General features: G+C 48.5%; 1 protein-coding gene across 1 annotated transcript in view; it reads right to left on the bottom strand.

The window, feature by feature from the left end:
* CDH23 (cadherin related 23) overlaps positions 1 to 21,532 on the bottom strand; it is a 216,953-nt gene that overhangs the window by 157,610 nt on the left and 37,811 nt on the right. Inside the window, exon 15 of the mRNA XM_078783508.1 lies at positions 209 to 420. Coding sequence (XP_078639634.1) covers positions 209 to 420 — 212 coding nt within the window. The remainder of the gene's footprint in view (positions 1 to 208; positions 421 to 21,532) is intronic.

Here is a 21,532-nt window from a genome sequence, read left to right as displayed (position 1 = left end):
ATATATATATATATATATATATATATATATATATATATATATATATATATATATATATATATACATATATATATATTGATATATATATTGATATATATATTGATATATATATATATATATATTGATATATATATATTGATATTGATATACATATAGTAAATATAAGTGTATAATTTTGAGTGGAAAGTCAAACAAATGAGCAGCTCACCTCAGTGATGTTCACTGTAGTGCCGTTGACTGGACGCACAAACACTGGCCGATTGTCATTTACGTCCACGACCGTGACATGCAAGTCAGCGCTGCCCCAGAGTGGTGGTTCTCCTGCATCTGTGGCTACCACTGTTAGGTTGAACTGCTCATAAGATCGCAGGGGTCTAGTTGTGAGCACAACCCCAGTTTCAGGATCCACAGCAAAGGCACCTGCACAGGACACACAAAAGCTAGGCCTTGATACAGAAACACCAATGCCGTTTTTATCAGAGACAAGAATCACCATTCTGTATTTTAGTTAGCACAGTGTAAAATTCCTGTTATAGGAAAATTCCGTCCCGTAAGCTACATTTTGTAGTCACTTTACTTTTCCAATGGAGTCACTCCATTAAATAAATGTCCCTTCCAGGGGATTACATAAACTCACATTCTGATAAACTCACAGAAAAGGGGATTACAACCAGTGAATAACCTCTCACTGTGCAGATATGTAGGCTGATTTTCATTCATAAATATTGATTTTCTGCACAATTTGATAGTTACCAAAGACAGGAGGCTGCAGAATTGCGTGGCTTAGTTTTACAGCTTTTGTGAGGATGGAAATTCTCTCAGAAACTACAAATCAAATGTTAATTCACTGACAACTTGATAAGTAATTCACAATAATAAAAGGCAGTGCCCGACCATCTGTCTCCTCCATAACTCCAAAACCATGAAACCTTGCGACCCCAAACTTTGCATGCATACACCTGGACCTCCAACAGATTGCAAGGATGAAAACTGGGTGTTTGTGTGTTATAAAATCCTTTTTGAAGATGATTAACGAGGTGCTCATAAGAAAAAAAGATCCGATGTGGATGTTTACCAATATGGCGGCCCACCATCTTGGTCAGGCCACTGCACCTTGCTGGATTCTTAAGCCGCCATTTTGTTTTGGCCTACTCAAACGTGCCTTGCCTTGGAAACACGATTGATTTATCAATACATAATTGAAGCATATCATCAAAATCTGGATTCGGATATGAGGATTGGATGCTGTCGACTAAATAATGTCCAAATCTGGAGTGAAATCTGACAAAATTTACCATAAGCTGTAGTCAGCTGAAGGAGCAAAAGATTGCGTATATCATATTCCCGTCAGGAAGTGATTCATTGTTACCCGGCAACGCCGGGTAATTTTGCTGGTCTGTAACTAAATGCAGAATTTTGGCTTGAGGGTGTGTGTGTGTGTGTGTGTGTGTGTGTGTGTGTGTGTGTGTGTGTGTGTGTGTGACTGTGTGTGTGTGTGTGACTGTGTGTGTGACTGTTTGTGTGACGGTGTGTGTGTGTGTGTGTGTGTGTGTGTGTGTGTGTGTGTGTGTGTGTGTGTGACTGTGTGTGTGTGTGTGTGTGACTGACTGCGTGTGTATGTGTGTGTGTGTGTGTGTGTGTGTGTGTGTGTGTGTGTGTGACTGTGTGTGTGTGTGTGTGTGTGACTGACTGCGTGTGTATGTGTGTGTGTGTGTGTAACTGTGTGTGTGTGTGTGTGTGACTGTGTGTGTGTGACTGTGTGTGTGTGACGGTGTGTGTGTGTGTGTGACTGTGTGTGTGTGTGTGTGTGTGTGTGTGTGTGTGTGTGTGACTGACTGCGTGTGTGTGTGTGTGTGTGTGTGTGTGTTTGTGACTGTGTGTATTTATACTTTTTTTTAGCAATGTTAGTCCATGGCCTGGGAATCAATCCATGGATGCGTTTATAGCTCCCTGGCCTTATGAGACCATCTATTTTATGAAGAAAAAGGTAAAAACAAAAATCAAACAGTTTACAAAGCTGAGGACGTACACCTCAGTCCCCACAGTACATAGTCAAATAAATCTTGTCAAACTATTGTACATGTACTTACTTTTTCCAAATGCGAAATTTGCATTTATGTTTATTTAAATTATACAATGGACTACAAAATGTAAATGTTTCATGATATTTGTTATATTATATCACCTTTATGTATCAATATTGTTGAAATGAAGATCAAATAACTGTATGTTGAAATATGTTGGAAAAGTCAAAACTTTACATGGGGTGTACTTACTTTTTCACGTGACTGTATATGCTTCCTTATGGAGTGCAGTTGCCACACTCTACACAATGGTGCAAATAGGCCAGACTGGCTGCATGTGGTGGCCCAGTGCCCCATTAAGTGATTTTACATTGGTGATGCCATTTTTTTTTGTTCACTACCTGTGTGTGTGTGTGTGTGTGTATATATATATATATATATATATATATATATATATATATATATATATATATATATATATATATATATATATATATATATATAGTTACAGATCGCGGTTTAAGATGTTAGTTACCGAGCGGTTTGGTATTGCCGCGACCTAACAGGATCCCCGACTCACCCAATTCCACCCAAACGTTGGCCGGGTCGCACCACAGCTAGTCAATAGGGAAAAGACAAAGGCGACGAATGCAAAGAGGAAAAAGAAGGCAAGAAAGGTTTGGAAATACGACTGAATTTATTGGCTATTTACACACAAGCAAAAAGAAAGCAATCAAGGTTTATTTACAACACATAAGACGCAGGTGACACAGTGCAACTACTAGCTTATAGTTATACAGACTTAACTTATTCCCAGGACAGAACAAACAAAAGACACTGACTCACGCGGGGAATGACAGGAGGTGGTCCGTTCAGCTGGCAAAGGCAGCCGGTTCGGCTCGTTCAGCCGTCGAGGTTCCGTTCCGACCTCGCGTCGTGGTTTAAAGCGAACACGACAACCGCTGGAACCAACGTGGTTGCGTCGACGCCACGACCCTCTCGCTCTCTCAGTAATGATGGGATTTCCTCTCAGGCAAGGCACGATCTCTCGCGTCAGGCAACCCTCTTGTGCTGTGCACTCATCACCTCTGTTGGTCTCAAGCCTTCTCTCTTCCCATCTCCTCATGCGCTCTTGCTCTGATGACCCAGCTCTTTGTGACCCTCCTTGTCTCAGCTCAAAGTGCATCTCTCTTTGGACACGCCCTGCCTTGGGTTATATAGGCCCCCGCCCCTCAACCTTTGCGAACCTCCCCGATCGCTCTTCCTCCGCCCTCTCTAGCCAAACCCCTGGCTCATGGTTGGTCGAGTGGGGCTGGCTCACTCCTCCCCTCTATGACGAGGTGGAGACACGCCTTTCTTCCCCAACCCTGCCTCGTGGCCAATGCCGGTTATTGGAGGGGAGGTAATATGGGCAATCGAGGCTCGGCAATGACGAGAGGGGATGTAATATGAAATGGAGATTTTTGGGGATGGGAAGGAAAGGGGATCTATTCTCTTTCACTGGTGCAATGGAGTATTTCAATTAATGGAAGACACAGCCTTACGCTAATACACATAATAAGGATATAACTGTCAAAAAAAGATATATCGTGTCCTGCATGTATGTTTTATGGACGAACTACGGGAACGCCCTTTGACCTTTATACAACCACAAACGGAGGGAGGAGGGGTGATATTTTACAACAACCTTTTACAACAACATTTTACCACAACAATAAAATAAATAAAAAACCATTCTCATATCCACAACACTGCACCCTCCTCCCCTTAGGCACATCCCGGGCCTATAACTTTTACCTTAGTGTGGCACGTAGGTGTAGTTCCCTCTACTTTTAACCTGACCCTGAGTGCGACAGTTTTAAAACATAAATAAATGTGTCCCGCTGCTCCATTGCACCCTGCCTAACAGACTTACGCCCACAGTTAACCGAATTGCGGAATGGTCTTCAAACTATACACTGACGGTGGGAAGCATTATTTACAATGACGCTATTTTTATTTACAAAACTAACCCAGGACCTGTGATTGTTCTTTCTGGGGGGGAGACAGTCTGCTCTGCATCAATGCACCATGAACGCACCTAAAAACGCACCAATGCACCCTCAAGCACCAATCGGTGCAGTCATCACTGTTCAACAATGTTCAATAAAAATAAAATCAACAACCCCTAACCCTGCAGGTGGTCTCTTGCTCTTCGGCTCCCTCTGCTGGTTATTATTATTTCTTCCAGTTGTTGTCATTCTTTTGCTTTGCTTACTGGCGGCCTATTTTCAATAAAGTGTGCCCAATGTGTCCTTTTTATTTGCTTTATTTATGGCCCACAGGGCCGACTATGTGTGGTTCACCTGTGGGGCATCGGTGCCCTGTGGCCAAGGTCCGCCAGCAAGATTTCGGGCCCTCATGGCCGGTTCCAGCAGAGGGGCCATGCCCCAACCCATGGGGTCCATAAGTGGTGCTCGGCCACAGACATGTGGTCCATAATGTGGTGCATCGATGCAGACAGCTGGTTCTGGGAATTTCGGGCGCACAATGGCCGACCCACGCACGCTCCCCTCGGCGCCCAACGGCGCACAGGTCATGTGGGAGACAAAAGGGGAAAGACAATTGAGCGAGGGGTAAGGTCACAAGGGTACACATCAATAAGGCAATGCAAGGCAAAATGCGTACGGAGGGCGAAGTGAGAAAGCTCGTCCCTACCGTACGTCACCCCCCTGTCACCTACCCTACCCTTACCCCATATGTACAAAAATTTACACATTTACAAATTCGTCACTACTGTCACGTCTTCCCCATATTTCCCCTATACCAAATTCGTCTGCACAATCCCTCTACTTCAAAATTTGCCATCACCAATTCATCATCAATCCTCATAAGGAGGGAGAGATGGAATTACGCACAATGTCACACCCACGTCATGATGCGTCTCACAATCCAAACATTTGCACAGTAAAAATAATAAGACATGGCATGGTGCGGAGTACCTGTCACCTCAGGTGAGTGGATGCAGATGGTGCGAGGAGATCCTTCATCCTAACTATCCTCTAAATGATTTTAACACACTTTACACTACCCGGGGTCTCTCCCTGCCAATCCATTGGCCAACTTACACTATGGGTTCTAAAAACCAATTCCCATTGACCAAACTGTGGTGCTTTTCAATTTGGGGTCTCACTCCCCCGATTCATCTCCCGGTGCCCTCGCACAATTTCTGGGCCGCGACGTGTAACTCTCCCAGCAGGTCTACCCACCTGCACACCCCCACCACTGCAGTTGCCTCCGAGCTTACCTGCTCCTCACCCTAACCTAACTACCTGGGGAAGGCCCTCTGGCGCTCTCCCCACTCGGTGCCCTCTCTGGCACTGGGCTGCCCGATCCACACCCGGGATCCTCAGGCACCCACTGACACTAACGGCTCCCAGAGCCCACCTGCGGCCTCACCTGGCCGACATCCTCACAGTGGTGGAGTGCCCAAACCAACTACACACACTAACAGGCTACACGCCCAGCCATTTCCACAACACTAATGCACCCATCCAAATACCATTCTGTCACCCGCACCACAGATGCCAATATCCAACCACAATTTACCTGTACCCTCTACCTAACACTTACACTACCCGCCCCGGGTATCCGTGATGGGGGTCCACTCTTCCCCCATTCACACCTTCGCACCATCCACTCCACTCCACAATTTCCACCATTCTCACTCCACGACCATCCATTCCAATCCTCCAGACCATTTATTCCATACACCTGTCTTTCATTCACCTGTCGTTGCACACCTGTGCAATCCTACCTGGTGCCACCTGCACCCTCCTCCTCTTCCTGGACCATTTGGTCAACACAACACGCAATCACCACTACTCCCTCATACACGGCTCCACACACCTATTCAGTTGCACACCTGTGCAATCACACCTGTTCCATTCTCACCTGTCCAATCCTCACACACACGGCATCATCTCAGCTAACTACTCCCCTCTGAAACTTGCGCTTCCCAGTCGTCCCTTTAAACTATTGCGCTCCCACGTCATTATAATCCACACTAATCTACCTGCGTCCCCACTACAGGTATCAGTCACTAACTAACCTTAACGTCACCTAATGTCATCTTCGCTAGATCCCTACCAATATCCTAACCCACCCGGGCTAGTTTTCACTGCCATACACCCCATAAGCTATTGCTCCTTTGCCCCACTCTGTGAGGGATGGTGGATTTGCCATCCCACCACATCGGGGGTCTCTCCACTATCAATTTTGTTCGTCCAAATTCCAACCAATTCAAAAATTTTCCATTTACTGCCAATTCTATTCACTTTTCTAAATTTCGGATCAAAACACTCACTATCACGATCACCATCATCACAGTCCGCTATATCCTAGCCTCGGTGCGTCATGACATCATTAAACTCGGCTTCGTAAAGCCGAGCAATGAATTCGGGTGGTTTGGTTGCCTGCAGGTTGAATCCGTCCGGCTTTCGGTTCAAGGGAGGTGGTTTGGTTGGACCGAGGCTCCACGCACCATCTCGGCGCGGCACCTTGCGGTCCCGGGCCCGATGGCTCAATCTCCCCCGGTCGGAACCCCGTCCCCACGAGGGGGCACCGTTCCGCCTCCTCCCACTCGCCCTTGAACCGGACCGGTCGCCTCGCCCGACAAAGCCCGGACTCGACCGTGCGGGGCGGGGCCAAGCCCGAATCGGCAACGACGCTTCGAAGAGAAGCGACGCAGCATCGACCCGCGCCGGGCCTCGCACCCAACAAAGCACCCCCCCTCGCACCGAGCGCTCGCATCGGCTATCCGTCGCCCTAACCGCTAACCTGGTTACCATCGATGCTTTACTTGCATGCTTACAAGCATACGCTACCCCTTTCACCCTCACAAAACCTGGCGTTCCAACGCCGTCCGTACATTCCACCAACGCTCTCCCTGTTACACACCACACCTCTCGCGCACACTCTTGCGCACACTTTGGTCCACACCTCTCCTCCGTTACGTCCTCCGTAACACTCACCATGGGCGTGCACTCTTGCATCCACCCACTAACGCGCTCACATGGGCTCTCCCACACCCGCGCCATGACCAACTCAGGTGTGCTTCCTCGCACACGTTCCACCACCACCTTACTCTCCGTGTCACACTTCGTACACCCCGACGTGCATTCTCGCTCGCACTCGGTTTCACACTCGCGCTCCGATGTGCCCTCTCGCACCTGCGCCATCACCAACTCACTATTCGTGTCACACTCCGTACACCCCGACGTGCATTCTCGCTCGCACTTGGTTTCACTCCCACACTTTATAGCACACCCACTCACCGACGCACACTTTTTTTTCCCACGCGTGCCATTTCCACTCACACGGGACCCTTCACCAACGCCCGGATGCCATATCGATCCCAATCGCGCGACAATTCTTTTGTCGCTAAACATCCATATACAAAATCTCCCCGCACAATACACAACAGCACGTCTCACCTTAGGGGTTCTTCTTCCTCCTTGCACCAAAACCTGCAAACTTCCATTTGGATTAGCGAGTACAGCATCAGGATGTGCATTTAGACTTTGAGCAATTTCCATTCCTTCCTCCGATTGTTGCTCTTTTAACTTTAAGTCCCCGGTCTCTCCAATTTCAACTATACCCATAATTTCTTTGTTCACCTCGACGACCGTTGGCTTTAATAAAATTCCCTCTTCTACCTCATCGGTCGCCGGCTTTTCCAAACCCCGGGTCGCGATTTCTACCCCCGTCATTGTACCCGTGCTTTCCTCCGCTTCGCTCAACCAGCGCTTTTCGACCCGCTTTACCTCCTCGTGCACCCCTGGGACCCTTTCGCCCAACTTGCGGTCTCTGTCCCTCTGCTCCCTTTCCTCCCTATCGGCCCTCATTCCGTTTATTGTTGCTTCAATTTGCTCACTCCGAGCATCCATTTTATTACTCAATCTCTCCCCCTCTATTCTCAGCATCTCGGTGAATTGCGCCATGAAGTCCCCCACATCAAAGCCCGCTGGTAGTGGTACGGTCATGGGCGCGGCAAAATTTGGTGCCGCTGTAACCACGTGCGCGAGAGCGCCATTTTGTGCACCTTATACCCCCTTAACCACACCTTCTTTACTCTCCTCCACCACTTTTCCCACTTCTTCCCTGGGGTCCTGGGTCGATTCTACCCCGTCTATCTCTCCCACCGGCATCCCGTCGCCTTGACCAGCCATGGCGCGATTTCAAAATTCAGGTTTTGTAAAACAAAACAAATTTCGGCCGCTCCAAATTTTGACCAAATTTTTTTTTTCCTCTATTCGTTTTTTTTAAAAATTTGGTCGGGCCTCGAATCCCACTCCCAGACACCAATTGTTACAGATCGCGGTTTAAGATGTTAGTTACCGAGCGGTTTGGTATTGCCGCGACCTAACAGGATCCCCGACTCACCCGATTCCACCCAAACGTTGGCCGGGTCGCACCACAGCTAGTCAATAGGGAAAAGACAAAGGCGACGAATGCAAAGAGGAAAAAGAAGGCAAGAAAGGTTTGGAAATACGACTGAATTTATTGGCTATTTACACACAAGCAAAAAGAAAGCAATCAAGGTTTATTTACAACACATAAGACGCAGGTGACACAGTGCAAATACTAGCTTATAGTTATACAGACTTAACTTATTCCCAGGACAGAACAAACAAAAGACACTGACTCACGCGGGGAATGACAGGAGGTGGTCCGTTCAGCTGGCAAAGGCAGCCGGTTCGGCTCGTTCAGCCGTCGAGGTTCCGTTCCGACCTCGCGTCGTGGTTTAAAGCGAACACGACAACCGCTGGAACCAACGTGGTTGCGTCGACGCCACGACCCTCTCGCTCTCTCAGTAATGATGGGATTTACTCTCAGGCCAGGCACGATCTCTAGCGTCAGGCAACCCTCTTGTGCTGTGCACTCATCACCTCTGTTGGTCTCAAGCCTTCTCTCTTCCCATCTCCTCATGCGCTCTTGCTCTGATGACCCAGCTCTTTGTGACCCTCCTTGTCTCAGCTCAAAGTGCATCTCTCTTTGGACACGCCCTGCCTTGGGTTATATAGGCCCCCGCCCCTCAACCTTTGCGAACCTCCCCGATCGCTCTTTCTCCGCCCTCTCTAGCCAAACCCCTGGCTCATGGTTGGTCGAGTGGGGCTGGCTCACTCCTCCCCTCTATGACGAGGTGGAGACACGCCTTTCTTCCCCAACCCTGCCTCGTGGCCAATGGCGGTTATTGGAGGGGAGGTAATATGGGCAATCGAGGCTCGGCAATGACGAGAGGGGATGTAATATGAAATGGAGATTTTTGGGGATGGGAAGGAAAGGGGATCTATTCTCTTTCACTGGTGCAATGGAGTATTTCAATTAATGGAAGACACAGCCTTACGCTAATACACATAATAAGGATATAACTGTCAAAAAAAGATATATCGTGTCCTGCATGTATGTTTTATGGACTAACTACGGGAACGCCCTTTGACCTTTATACAACCACAAACGGAGGGAGGAGGGGTGATATTTTACAACAACCTTTTACAACAACATTTTACCACAACAATAAAATAAATAAAAAACCATTCTCATATCCACAACAATATATATATATATATATATATATATATTGTTGCGGTTTTGAGAACCCACACTTGTAAATATGACATCATTCTTGTAAATATGACATTATTAAAGGGTTAAAGGTTGCACCCCATAGTTAGGCCACAAGCAACACGTAGGCCACCATAGGACTTGTTATTTCATTAGTATGTGTATAGGTAAGGCCGTGTTTCCAATAGTTGAATCTGCGTTGTGTCAATCAAATAAGAAGTAGGCCCATTCCGTTCATTTTGTCAGCCTCCCTCTCCAAGCGACACTATTACGTGCCCTCCAGTCTGCCCATGGCCCTCCCAATTTGTTACGAGCCTTTGTTAACAGCAGCTGCCTTAGCGCTCGCTCAACGTTGCCATAAGCCACGCGGTGAGGCCTGGAAAAAGGGGGCGGAGCACCACGAAGAAGGTGTGGCCACGTCACCCAGCCATCAAAGGCGGAGCCGGTAAGCCCTAACCAGCCAACCACGGCTGAAGTGACATCACCGACAGGCGTGGCTTTGGGGCCTGCGGAGTAATCGCTTGGTCGAGTTATATAAGCGCGAACGCAAAGCCCTTTGAGAGGACTTGCCAGCGAGCACATTTACCAACAGGACTTACTTACCAGAGCGCGCATGAACTTACTGATCGGGAGAATGCACCTTTGTAAAGACTTACCGAGTGAGAGAGCTCGCCTTGACTGACTTGCTGGGAGAACGTGCGTTGCATTGATGGGACTGATGCAGTGGCACTTTTGAAAGAAGGACCTTATCAAAGGAATACATTGGAGAGGGGGCGTTTGGCTCCTTTGTATAGTGCACATATTACGTACGCAGCGTACCAGCTTCCCCCCGTTATATAAACTGTCCGGTCGTGTTCAATTATACACAGAGCTGCCTGCCGGGTTTCGGCCGCTGGATCGGAGCTTGGACTGGAGCCAACTGGAGCCTGGACGCGCCGGTGACCGTCCACCATCTACAATCCCCATGTGAGTGTGTACGTTTGTCCTGGGTACTAAGAGTAAGACTGTCTAAGGCTGCCCTGTGTTCTGCTTCCTCCTCTTCCTATCTTGTATATTTCTTTCATTTCCTCTTCTCCTTCTTGTACATTTGTAATAAACCAATCTTTGTTCTTCCTATTTTCTGGTTTCCGCTTGTCCGATCGCATCCGTCTTTTCTCTCATTGGGTAAATGTGGCACGATTAGGAACCGCTCAGAATCGGGTTTTGTCATTTGTTAATAGCTCGGATCGCAGATTGCTATCCACTCGGCATTTTCCATCATATCCGTGGTTCGAGCGGGAGTTATTCCCTCGTTTCCAGCCAGCGTTAGTAATTAGGTAGTAGTGAACCCCTAGGCCTAACAAACCCTACCTAACGCCATGCCGGGAAGGACATTATAACTTCCAGGACTCGGGTCGGCCAGATAAAAAGACAAGGGGATTAACCCCCCCCAACCCCCCTATTGATAAGGGGAGAGCCGACGACCGACATCCGTAACAATTGGTGTCAGGAGTGGGATTTGGACCCGAACCAAATTTTTTATATATCTGAAAATTTTTGGTCAAAATTACGAGCGGCTGAAATTTTAATCATATCTAAATTTTAAATCGTGCCATGGATAACCAAGGCGATCGCATGCCGGTGGGGGAAATAGAAGAAGAGTTAGAGGCAATCCAGGATCCCCGGGAAGAAGTGGGACAATGGGGAGAGATGGAGGAGGAAATTAATGAGGATGCAGCAGTAGGGGTTGCAGGCGCACAAAATGGCGGCGCCTCGCACATGGCGGCGAGAGCCGAGCCCGCGGTACCAGCGGGTTGGGACCTGTATTTACTCATAGAGCAACTACAAGCATCTATAGAAATGCAGAGGGACAAATTAAGGGCAGAAATGAGAGAATTGGGGGACAAATCCACCCGGGAAATAAAAGGGGTAGAATTAACCCAGGACCCCAGGGAAGAAGAGGGACAGTTGGCAATGGAGGAAGCCGATGAGGGCACAGCAGTGGAGGTAGCAGAGGAACAAAATGGCGGAGCCTCGCACATGGCCGCGGCAGCCGCGCCCCCAGCGCCAATAGATATGGGCCTTTTTATGATGCAACTCCGGGCGTATTTTTTTGTTTGTTTTTTTGTATACAAGATCGAGGCTCGTGAAAGAGCGAACATTAATCACACAGAAAGACAAACAGACACATACAACAAATAACATCGGGAACGGTAGACAAGATGGGGAGAGAGGGGGAAGGACATAAACACAACATTTGAGAGCAGGGACCGAGAGACATGGAGACATCGAGAGATCTGTGGGAGGGAGAGGGCTTTGGGGGGGAGGCAAGTGAAGGGGGGGGGGGGGGTGGGAGAGGTATAAACATATGGACACTGCCAGGACTTCCAGGAAAGAAGTTGGAATTTCAAACAAGGTGGATCTAGGGTGAATTAGTGGGGGTAGAAAAGATCAAGGTTTTGGATGGGGGAAGATAAGAGATGGTGGTGAACAGCTGTTTTAAAGACCTGGAGGGAGGAGTGGGATTGAAGGGAGTGTGGGAGTTTGTTCCAGAGGCGGGAGAAAAGAGGAATGAAAGAGTGAAGGTGAGCAGAGAGCCGAGATTTCGGCAGTTTAACCATCAGAGGGTTGCTGGCAGATCTTGTTCGACCTGTAAGAATATTTGAGCAACTACAAGTTGGGAGAAGAATTAGGTAAATTGACAGAAAAATTGGACGCCCGGAGTGACAAATCAAAGAGGGAAATAATTGATGTCCAAAAGAATGACATAAATAAATTGGAAAACCAAATTGGGGAATTGAGAAATGATGTGGGAAACCAAATTGGGGGATTGAGAGACGGGTCAAGTAATTTGGAAAATAGAATGGGGGAGCAATTGGGAAATCAAATTGAAGGGTTTAGAACCAGAATAGGTTGCCAAATAAAAGCATTGGGGAAGGACATAGGTCGAGCGGGAGAGGCCCATTGGTATGCGACGGGGTAGCGCGGCTTGAGGAGCGCGGGCTAAGCGAGGGGGAGCAAAGCACAGCCGGGTGGACCGGGATAGAAATCGCGACTCGGGGAATAGAAAAGCCAACGGACGCAGAATTAAAAGAAAATTTTTTTGGGCGCGCCGGCGGTCGTTGGGCTAAGAAAAGAAAAAGAACTCATAGTGGAAATTGGGGTTGGAGAGACGGCAGGCATAGAGGCATTAGCGAGGAAAAAAATGGAAGGCGCGCAAAGTCTGTATTCGCATGGTGATGTCGTGCTTTCTAACCAAAAGGAAAGTTTACAGGTGGTGGAGCGAAGAAGAGGAAGCGCCAAGGTGAGTCGGGCTGTATATGGCGTGAAAACATTTTTCGCGCGCTTGGGATCGCGACGTCACTCGGGCGTTCGTGGAAGGTCCTTTGTGCGCTGTGTGAGAGCGAATGGCGCGCGTGTAAGAAAAAAATGTGCACCGAAGCGCGGGTGTGTAACTACAGAGTGTGAAAGTGAGTGTGAGCACACAACAGAGTGTGAAAGTGAGGATGAGTGCACAACAGAGTGTGAAAGTGAGGATGAGTGCACAACAGAGTGTGAAAGTGAGGGTGAGTGCACAACAGAGTGTGAAAGTGAGGGTGAGTGGGAAACAGAGAGTGGAAGTGAGAGTGAGTGCACAACAGAGTGTGAGATGGAAGTAGAGAGTGTGCGGGAGTGCACCCCAGAGCGCGTGATTGGGTGTGCAGCCAAAGAGTGCACACCCATGGTTGTTACAGAGGATGTAACGGAGTGCGCGAGTAGTGTGAGAGCGCCAGGGTGTGCGCAGAGGTGTGCGGTGGCCGAGTGTGTGCCGGAGTGTGCAAACGGCATGAGTACGCCTGAAGAGTGTGTAATAGAATGTATGGGGTGCATGGAAGGCGCAGGGGCGCATCAATGTGTGAGAGAGGAGTGGGTCGCGAGGTGTGTGTGTGAGAATGCGGCTCGAGCATCGACGCTGACCGGGGGAGTAGCACGTAGGGCGACGGGTAGCCGACGCGAGCCCTCGGTCCGTGACGGGCTTTGTGTGTTGCGGGAGCCGGCGGGGATCGTTGCCGCGGCACTCTCACAAGGAGCGCCGTGCACGATTCGCGCCGGGCCCCGCCCTGTACGGTCGGTACCGCGCTTTGTTAGGCAAAGCGGTCGGCCCGGTTCGAGGGGAAGGAGGAGGGTTCGGAGCGACGCCCCCTTGCGGTGGCGGCGCTCCGGCCGGGAAAGGCTGGGCAACCGCACATGGGAGCGAAAGGCCCTGCGTAGGGATGGTGCCTGGAGCCTTGGCCCGAGTATGCCTCCTCCCCTGAATCGAGTGCCGGACGGACCCAACCTACAGTAGACCAAACCACCCGAATTCATTGCTCGGCTTTGCGAAGCCGAGCTTTGATGATGTAATGACGTACTGAGAGGCTCAAGTGTAGTGGAATGTAATGGTGATAGTGGTGAGAAATAATACCCAGTGTCGGGGGATGGTAATTGTCCCTCACATTGGGGCAAAGGAGCTATAGATTTATGGGGTTTGGCGGTGCAAACTAGCCAGGGAGGGCTTGGATAATGTTAGGATCTAGCGATGACCATAGGTGACTTGAGATTTAAGTAGTGACATTTGTACAAGTAGTGGGGACATAGAGTGGAGTAGTTGGATGATCATGACGAGGGAGTGCTTAGTATAAGGGATGACGGGGAGCACTAGTATTAGAAGGGAGTAGTTAGTTTAAATGATGCTGTGTGTATGGAGTGTAGTTTATTAAATAAGGAATTGAATGAGTGTTTTGCTGGTGAGCATGTTGAAATGAGGAATTGAGTGTGGGAAGATTTGAGAGCGTGAGGCAATGGTTTGGAGAAGTGATGTATTGTGAGCATATTGGGGATGAATGTAATGAAGTTGGTTGAATGAATTGCTTGCTTAGTGTGCAAGTAGAGATTTGGTGTGTGGTAATAAATGGTGTGGAGTGCTTGTTGGGTGGAGTGAGTATTGTGGAATGAGTGGAGTGGAGTACATGGTGCGAAGGAGTGAATGGGGGAAGGATGGACCCCTTCACGAATACCCGGGGAGGGTAGTTTAAAGTTAGGTAGAGGGCGTAGGTAAATTGGTTGGATATTGACGCCTGTGGTGCGGGTAGTGGAAAGGTAGTGTTTTGTTGGGTGCAAGAGTCGGTGGAATGGGTGGGCGTGTGGCTGAATTCGTAGTTATGGTCATTGCCCACCATAATTTCCCACCTGGTGTCCGGAGTAACCAATTCCCATGGGGTTTCAACTGCATGCGGTTCGAATCCCTTGGGAGTTATGCTCGGAACGATGCCAGTTGGAGGTTATGGTCCTTGACCATGACATTACGTCACCAACTCCCTCGGACCTTCAGCTGCATGCGGCTCCAGTTCCTTGGGGGTTGTGGTAGTTGCGTGACCATTTGTAGTTATGGGCACTCCGCCACTGGTAGTCTGTCAGCCAGGTGAGGCCGCAGGTAGGCCCTGGGAGCCAGTTAGAGATCAGGGGGTAAGAGAGCCAGGAAGGGCCTTCCCCAGTTAGGGTAGTGGTGTAGTTGTGAGTGGGGCCCGAGGATCCTAGAAGGAGGACCCAGGTAGCCAGATGCCAAAGAGGGCAGTAGAGGGGTGAGAGAGCCAGGAGGGCCTTCCCCAGGTTAGGTTAGTGAGGAGCTAGGCAAGCTCGGGTGGCAACTACAGTGGCGGAGGTGTGCAGGTGAGCGGACCTGCTGGTGAGCCACACGACCCAGCCGTGAAATTGTGCGAGGGCACAGATTGAAAAATTGGGGGAGTGAGACCCCAAATTGGTAGAGCGCCACAGTATGGTCAATGGGAATTGGTTTCTAGAACCGCATAGTGTAATGATGGCCAATGGATTGGCAGGGCAAGACCAACAACAACAACAACATGCATTTTAAGGCCATTTTCCCTGCTAGAGCGGGGGTTAGCCTTGCGGTCCCCATGACAATCTTCTCCATTTCGCCCTATTTTCTGCATCTCTCCTTGTTTACCCCCTTGCCCACATTTCTTCTTCCACCATCTTTAGCCAAGTTTTTCTCGGTCTTCCCCGTCCTCTACTTCCTTCTACATTAACTTCCATCACTCTTCTCAACCAGTCACTTTCATCCTTCCTCAACACATGACCAAACCATCTCAACCTGTTCCTGTTCACCGCATCAATCACAGGCAATATTCCCATCATCTTTCGCAATTCATCATTTGTCTTCCTCTCTCTCAACGATACTCCGCACATCAATCGAACCATTCGCATTTCCACCCTTTCCAGCCTTCGTTGCTGCTCCACCTTCATTACCCATGTCTCGCTCCCATAAATCATAACACTTCTCACACATGCAGCATACACCTTTCCCTTCAGCTTCAGTGACACTCTCCTCCTCATCAGCACGCCACTCAGTTCCCGAAACTTCTTCCATGCACATCTCACTCGAGCAACCGTTGCCGAGTCTGATCCACCTTCTCCATTCAGCATGTCTCCGAGGTAGCAAAATGTTTTCACACCTTCCAGCTTCACGCCGTCTCCAAGATCCAACTCAACATTTCCTCCATCTGGAGCTCCCTCTGTGCACACCTTACATTTGAATGTAGCTGCCACACTGGTAAATGACCCTCTCAGACCACTACATTTTTGATGAACCCACTCAGCGCACATTGTACATTGAATGGAGTTCACTCCGACACCCTTCCTGCACACAGCACACGGCCACTTCCCAGTTCTTTCCACCTCACCACATGCTTTACCACTTGCCATCACCTTCGTCTTTCCGATATTCACCTTCAGACCTTTTGTCTCCATACATTCCTTCCACTTGTTCATCTTTTCCTTCAGTCCATCCATACTTTCCGCAATCAACACCAGATCATCTGCATACAACAACTCCCACGATAAACCCTCCTTTACGTTCTGAGCCAGCACCTCCATCACAGCTACAAATAGTAGTGGACTTAGTACCGACCCCTGATGCACTCCCACCTTCACCTCAAACTCACCATTGTTCCCGTCCTTCGTCCTTACAGCTGTGCGTGCTCTTTTGTACATTGCCATCACTACTCTGATCAACCATTCCTCCACTCCTAACTTCCTCAATGCCCATGTCAATACTTTGCGTGGAACCCTATCGAATGCTTTCTCCAGATCAACAAACCCAAAAAACAACTTCTTCCTCTTATCCATGTACTTCTCCTGCAACTGCCTCACAATGAAAAGCGCATCTGTCGTTCCTCTTCCTGGCATAAATCCAAACTGCATTTCGTCGATCTTCACTTTCTTCCTTATCCTCCTCTCCAACACCCTTTCCAATACCTTCATTCCATGCTCCAATAACTTTATCGCTCGGTACGAGCCACACTCCAGAGGGTCACCTTTCCCCTTGTATAGAGGGACGAGGGTACTCAGTTCCCAATCCACTGGAATGCGGCCGTCTTTCACCACCAGATTACAGATCTCTGTCATTCTCTTCACACCCCAACTTCCTGCTGCCTTCAACATATCTCCCACAACTCCCGTCGGCCCTCCCGCTTTTCCACTCTTCATTGCTTTTATCGCTTCCTCCACTTCCTTCTCAGTTATCTTCTCTGCCGGTCCTAAAACTGGGTTACTCTCTATGTTGCCATCCCATTCATTCTCTGTATTCAACAGCATTTCCATATATCTTTTCCATCTTCCGTTAATTCCATCTGGGTCGACAACGATTTGTCCCACTTCATCCTTCAAGCAACTCACCCCCATCACATCACACCTCTCTTTCCCTATGTGCTTTGCAATCCTGAATACTGCTTTCTGACCCTCTTCCGAATCCAAGCGTTCTCCGAACATTTTCCTACATGCCTCCTGCGCCTTTGCTACCTCTTTCTTTGCAGCCTTCCTGGCTGCCTTATAACTTTCATGCTCTGATGTTTCTGCTCCCGTACCCTTCGCCTTCTGCCACTCCTTGAACTTCTTCCTCTTCTCGTCAATCCTCTTTCCAACTTCAACATCCCACCACCATGTTTCCGAGTGCCTCGGTGGTCCTTTTGTCCATCCACATACCTCACCAACGGCTCCCAACAGACTAGCTTTCATTGACATCCAACCACTTTCAAGCTCAACCACATCATCCTCTACCCTACTCAGCCTCTCTTTTAATGCCTCCCTTACTGTCACCTCTTTCAACCTCCACACCTTCATTCTCGGTTGGTACTTCACCCGCCGAGCTCTCCTCGCACCTTTCACCCTTATGTCGCAGACAACCAAGTGGTGCTGTGAAACAGCCTCCTCCCCCGGGATCACCTTTGTGTCCCGGAGGTGCCCCCTATCTCGCCTACGCACCATCAGGTAGTCAACAGTTGTCGTCGACCCACCTGACGTGTATGTAACAAGCTTATTATCCTCTTTCTGGAACTGAGTATTACAAATCAACAAATCAGCTCCATCAGCAAACTCCAAAATCCTTTCACCTTCTCCATTTCTCACACCATATCCGTAACCCCCATGAACTCCCTCAAAACCATCCATACTCCTTCCCACATGTCCATTCAGGTCTCCTCCCACCACAACAACTTCCTCATCTTTCACGTTTTCCATCAGCTTCTCTATCGCACACCAGAACTTGTCCTTCTCTTCATCGCTTCGACCAACCTGCGGAGCATATCCCGAGATGACGTTCACCAAGAGCTTTCCAATCATCATTTTCACCATCATCAACCTATCACTCACTCAAGTCACACTCACCACACTAGGTGGGGCAGGGCAAGGCAAGACCCCGGGTCTGGCAGGGCAAGACCCCGGGTAGTTAACTGTGTTAATGTCATTTAGAAGAATCGTTAGGGAGAAAGTCTCTTCGCACCATCCGCATCCACTCACCGAGGTGATAGAACTCCACACCAGATTTTTTTGCAAATGTTTGGAATGGAAGACGCATCAGGATGTGGGTGAGACATTGTGCGTATTCCATCTCTTCCTCCTTAGGAGGGATTGATGACGAATTTGGATTAGGGGAGATATGGGGGACGTGACAGTAGAGACGAATTTGTAAAGTTGTAAATTGTGTAAATACGGGGTAGGGGCAAGGGTAGTGTAGGCTGACATGGGGGGTGACGAACGCTAGGGACGAGCTTTTCTCAGTTCGCTCTCCCACGCCCTTCATGTCGCATTGCCTTGTATGATGTGTACCCTTGCGGCCTTTCCCCCTGCTAACCTCTGCTTTGTCGTCCTTCCCCACTCATGGACCATGGTCTTTTGTCCGAGGGGAGTGTGCAGGTGCCCTGAATTGTGCGCCTGCACTCTTGCTGCCTGCATGCCTGCCTGCCTGCACCGGTACACCTTATGGACCATGCGTTCCTCAGGCCTGGCACCTATGGACCACACCTTCTCTGGCCTGGCATCTCTGCTGGGACAGACCTTTGCTGCCAGCAGTATCTGGCTTGTGGACCACTGTTTTAAGTGGCATCAATGCCCAGCAGGTGGGCCACCGACGTTGGCCCTGCTGGCCATAAATAAAAAAAGCGGACGCGGTTTGTTCCCTTTTTATTAAAAGAAAACATCAAGCAAGAAGATCAAGCCAAGATACATCGGCCCAGCAGCACAGGAAGCAGAAGACATCATTTTATTATTTTGAAATGTTTTTTTCTGTGCATTTTGGTGCTGGTGCTTTTTGTTGCATTTTTTCATTATGGTGCATTTATTGTGGTACATATGGGTATGGTGTATCGGTGCAGTGCATTGCAATGGCATTTCCTCATCAAATTCTCTCTGCTTTTTCCCACAAAAGACAGGTCCTGGGTTGTTGTGCAAATAATAGTAGTCTTGTAAATAATGCTCCTCACTGGCTCCATGTTATTTTGAGAATAATTCCGTAATTTGGTTAATTGTGGGCGTGAGTCAGTTAGATAGGACGCAATGCAGCAGGGGGGACATATCTAGTGTTAAAACTGTCGCACTCAGGGTAGTAGGTTAAAAGTAGAGGGCAACCACACCTAAGTGTCACACTAATTTAAAAGATAGTCCTGATTGTTTCGGCTCGGGACGGGCCTGGAAAACGGGGGGGTGCAGTGTTGCAGTTTTGAGAACCCACACGTGTAAATATGACATCATTCTTGTAAATATGACATGATTAAAGGGTTAAAGGTTGCACCCCATAGTTAGGCCACAAGCAACACGTAGGCCACCATAGGACTTCAGTTATTTCATTAGTATGTGTATAGGTAAGGCCGTGTTTCCAATAGTTGAATCTGCGTTGTGTCAATCAAATAAGAAGTAGGCCCATTCCGTTCATTTTGTCAGCCTCCCTCTCAAAGCAACGCCATTACGCGCCCTCCAGTCTGCCCATGGCCCTCCCAATTTGTTACGCACCTTTGTTAGCAGCAGCTGCCTTAGCGCTCACTCAACGCCGCCATAAGCCACGTGGTGAGGCCTGGAAAAAGGGGGCGGAGCGCCAGGAAGAAGGTGTGGCCACGTCACCCAGCCATCAAAGGCGGAGCCGGTAAGCCCTAACCAGCCAACCACGGCTGAAGTGACATCACCGACAGGCGTGGCTTTGGGGCCCGCGGAGTGATCGCTTGGTCGAGTTATATAAGCGCGAATGCAAAGCCCTTTGAGAGGACTTGCCAGCGAGCACATTTACCAAAAGGACTTACTTATCAGAGCGCGCATGAACTTACTGATCGGGAGAGCGCACCTTTGTAAAGACTTACCGCGTGAGAGAGCTCGCCTTGACTGACTTGCTGGGAGAACGGGCGTTGCATTGACGGGACTGATGCAGTGGCGCTTATGAAAGAAGGACCTTATCAAAGGAGTACATTGGAGAGGGGGTGTTTGGCGCCTTTGTATAGTGCACATATTACCTACGCAGCGTACCAGCTTCCCCCCGTTATATAAACTGTCCGGTCGCGTTCCATTATACGCGGAGCTGCCTGCCGGGTTTCGGCCGCTGGATCGGAGCTTGGACTGGAGTCTGGACGCGCCGGTGACCGTCCACCATCTACAATCCCTGTGTGAGTGTTTACGTTTGTCCTGGGTACTAAGAGTAAGACTGTCTGAGGCTGCCCTGTGTTCTGCTTCTTCCTCTTCCTATCTTGTATATTTCTTTCGTTTCCTCTTCTCCTTCTTGTACATTTGTAATAAACCAATCTTTGTTCTTCCTATTTTCTGGTTTCCTCTTGTCCGATCGCATCCATCTTTTCTCTCATTGGGTAAACGTGACACGATTAGGAACCGCTCAGAATCGGGTTTAGTCATTTGTTAATAGCTCGGATCGCGGATTGCTATCCGCTCGGCATTTTCCATCATATCCGTGGTTCGAGCGGGAGTTATTCCCTCGTTGCCGGCCGGCGTTAGTAATTAGGTAGTAGTGAACCCCTAGGCCTAACAAACCCTACCTAACGCCGTGCCGGGAAGGACTTTATAACTTCCAGGACTCGGGTCGGCCAGATAAAAAGACAAGGGGATTAACCCCCCCCCCCCCCCAACCCCCCTTGATAAGGGGAGAGCCGACGACCGAGATCCGTAACAATATATATATATATATATATATATATATATATATATATATATATATATATATATATATATATATATATATATATATATATATATAGCAGTTTATCCAGCCTCCGGGTCATTGGTTACAAATTAGAGGTCTAAATTGTCTCAAGGTGAAAAGTCTGAAAAGGTGTAAAGTTGTCTTCGGGATGTAGGGGTATGAAGGTATAATGGTCTGAAGATCTAGAGGTCAAATTGAAAGATCTAGATGTAGTCACAGTGCAATAATATGTAATTACTAGACATACTCACAGTTCAATATTGTATTATAAAAAAGTTGATAGAATTACAGTATAGTACTCACATTCAATCTGGAAGTCATTAATTTTTTTTAAGTATGAAAATTTTAAAGTATGATTGACCTTCCCACTATAAAATGAACTAGATTTGTGTTGAAACCAAGTCCTGAGCTTGAA

This window comes from Myxine glutinosa, chromosome 8, assembly GCF_964187855.1.
Source record: "Myxine glutinosa chromosome 8, kmMyxGlut1.1, whole genome shotgun sequence".
NCBI lineage: Eukaryota > Metazoa > Chordata > Myxini > Myxiniformes > Myxinidae > Myxine > Myxine glutinosa.
The sequence above is the reverse complement of the archived record's forward strand: the minus strand, read 5'-3'. Positions and strand labels throughout refer to the sequence as shown.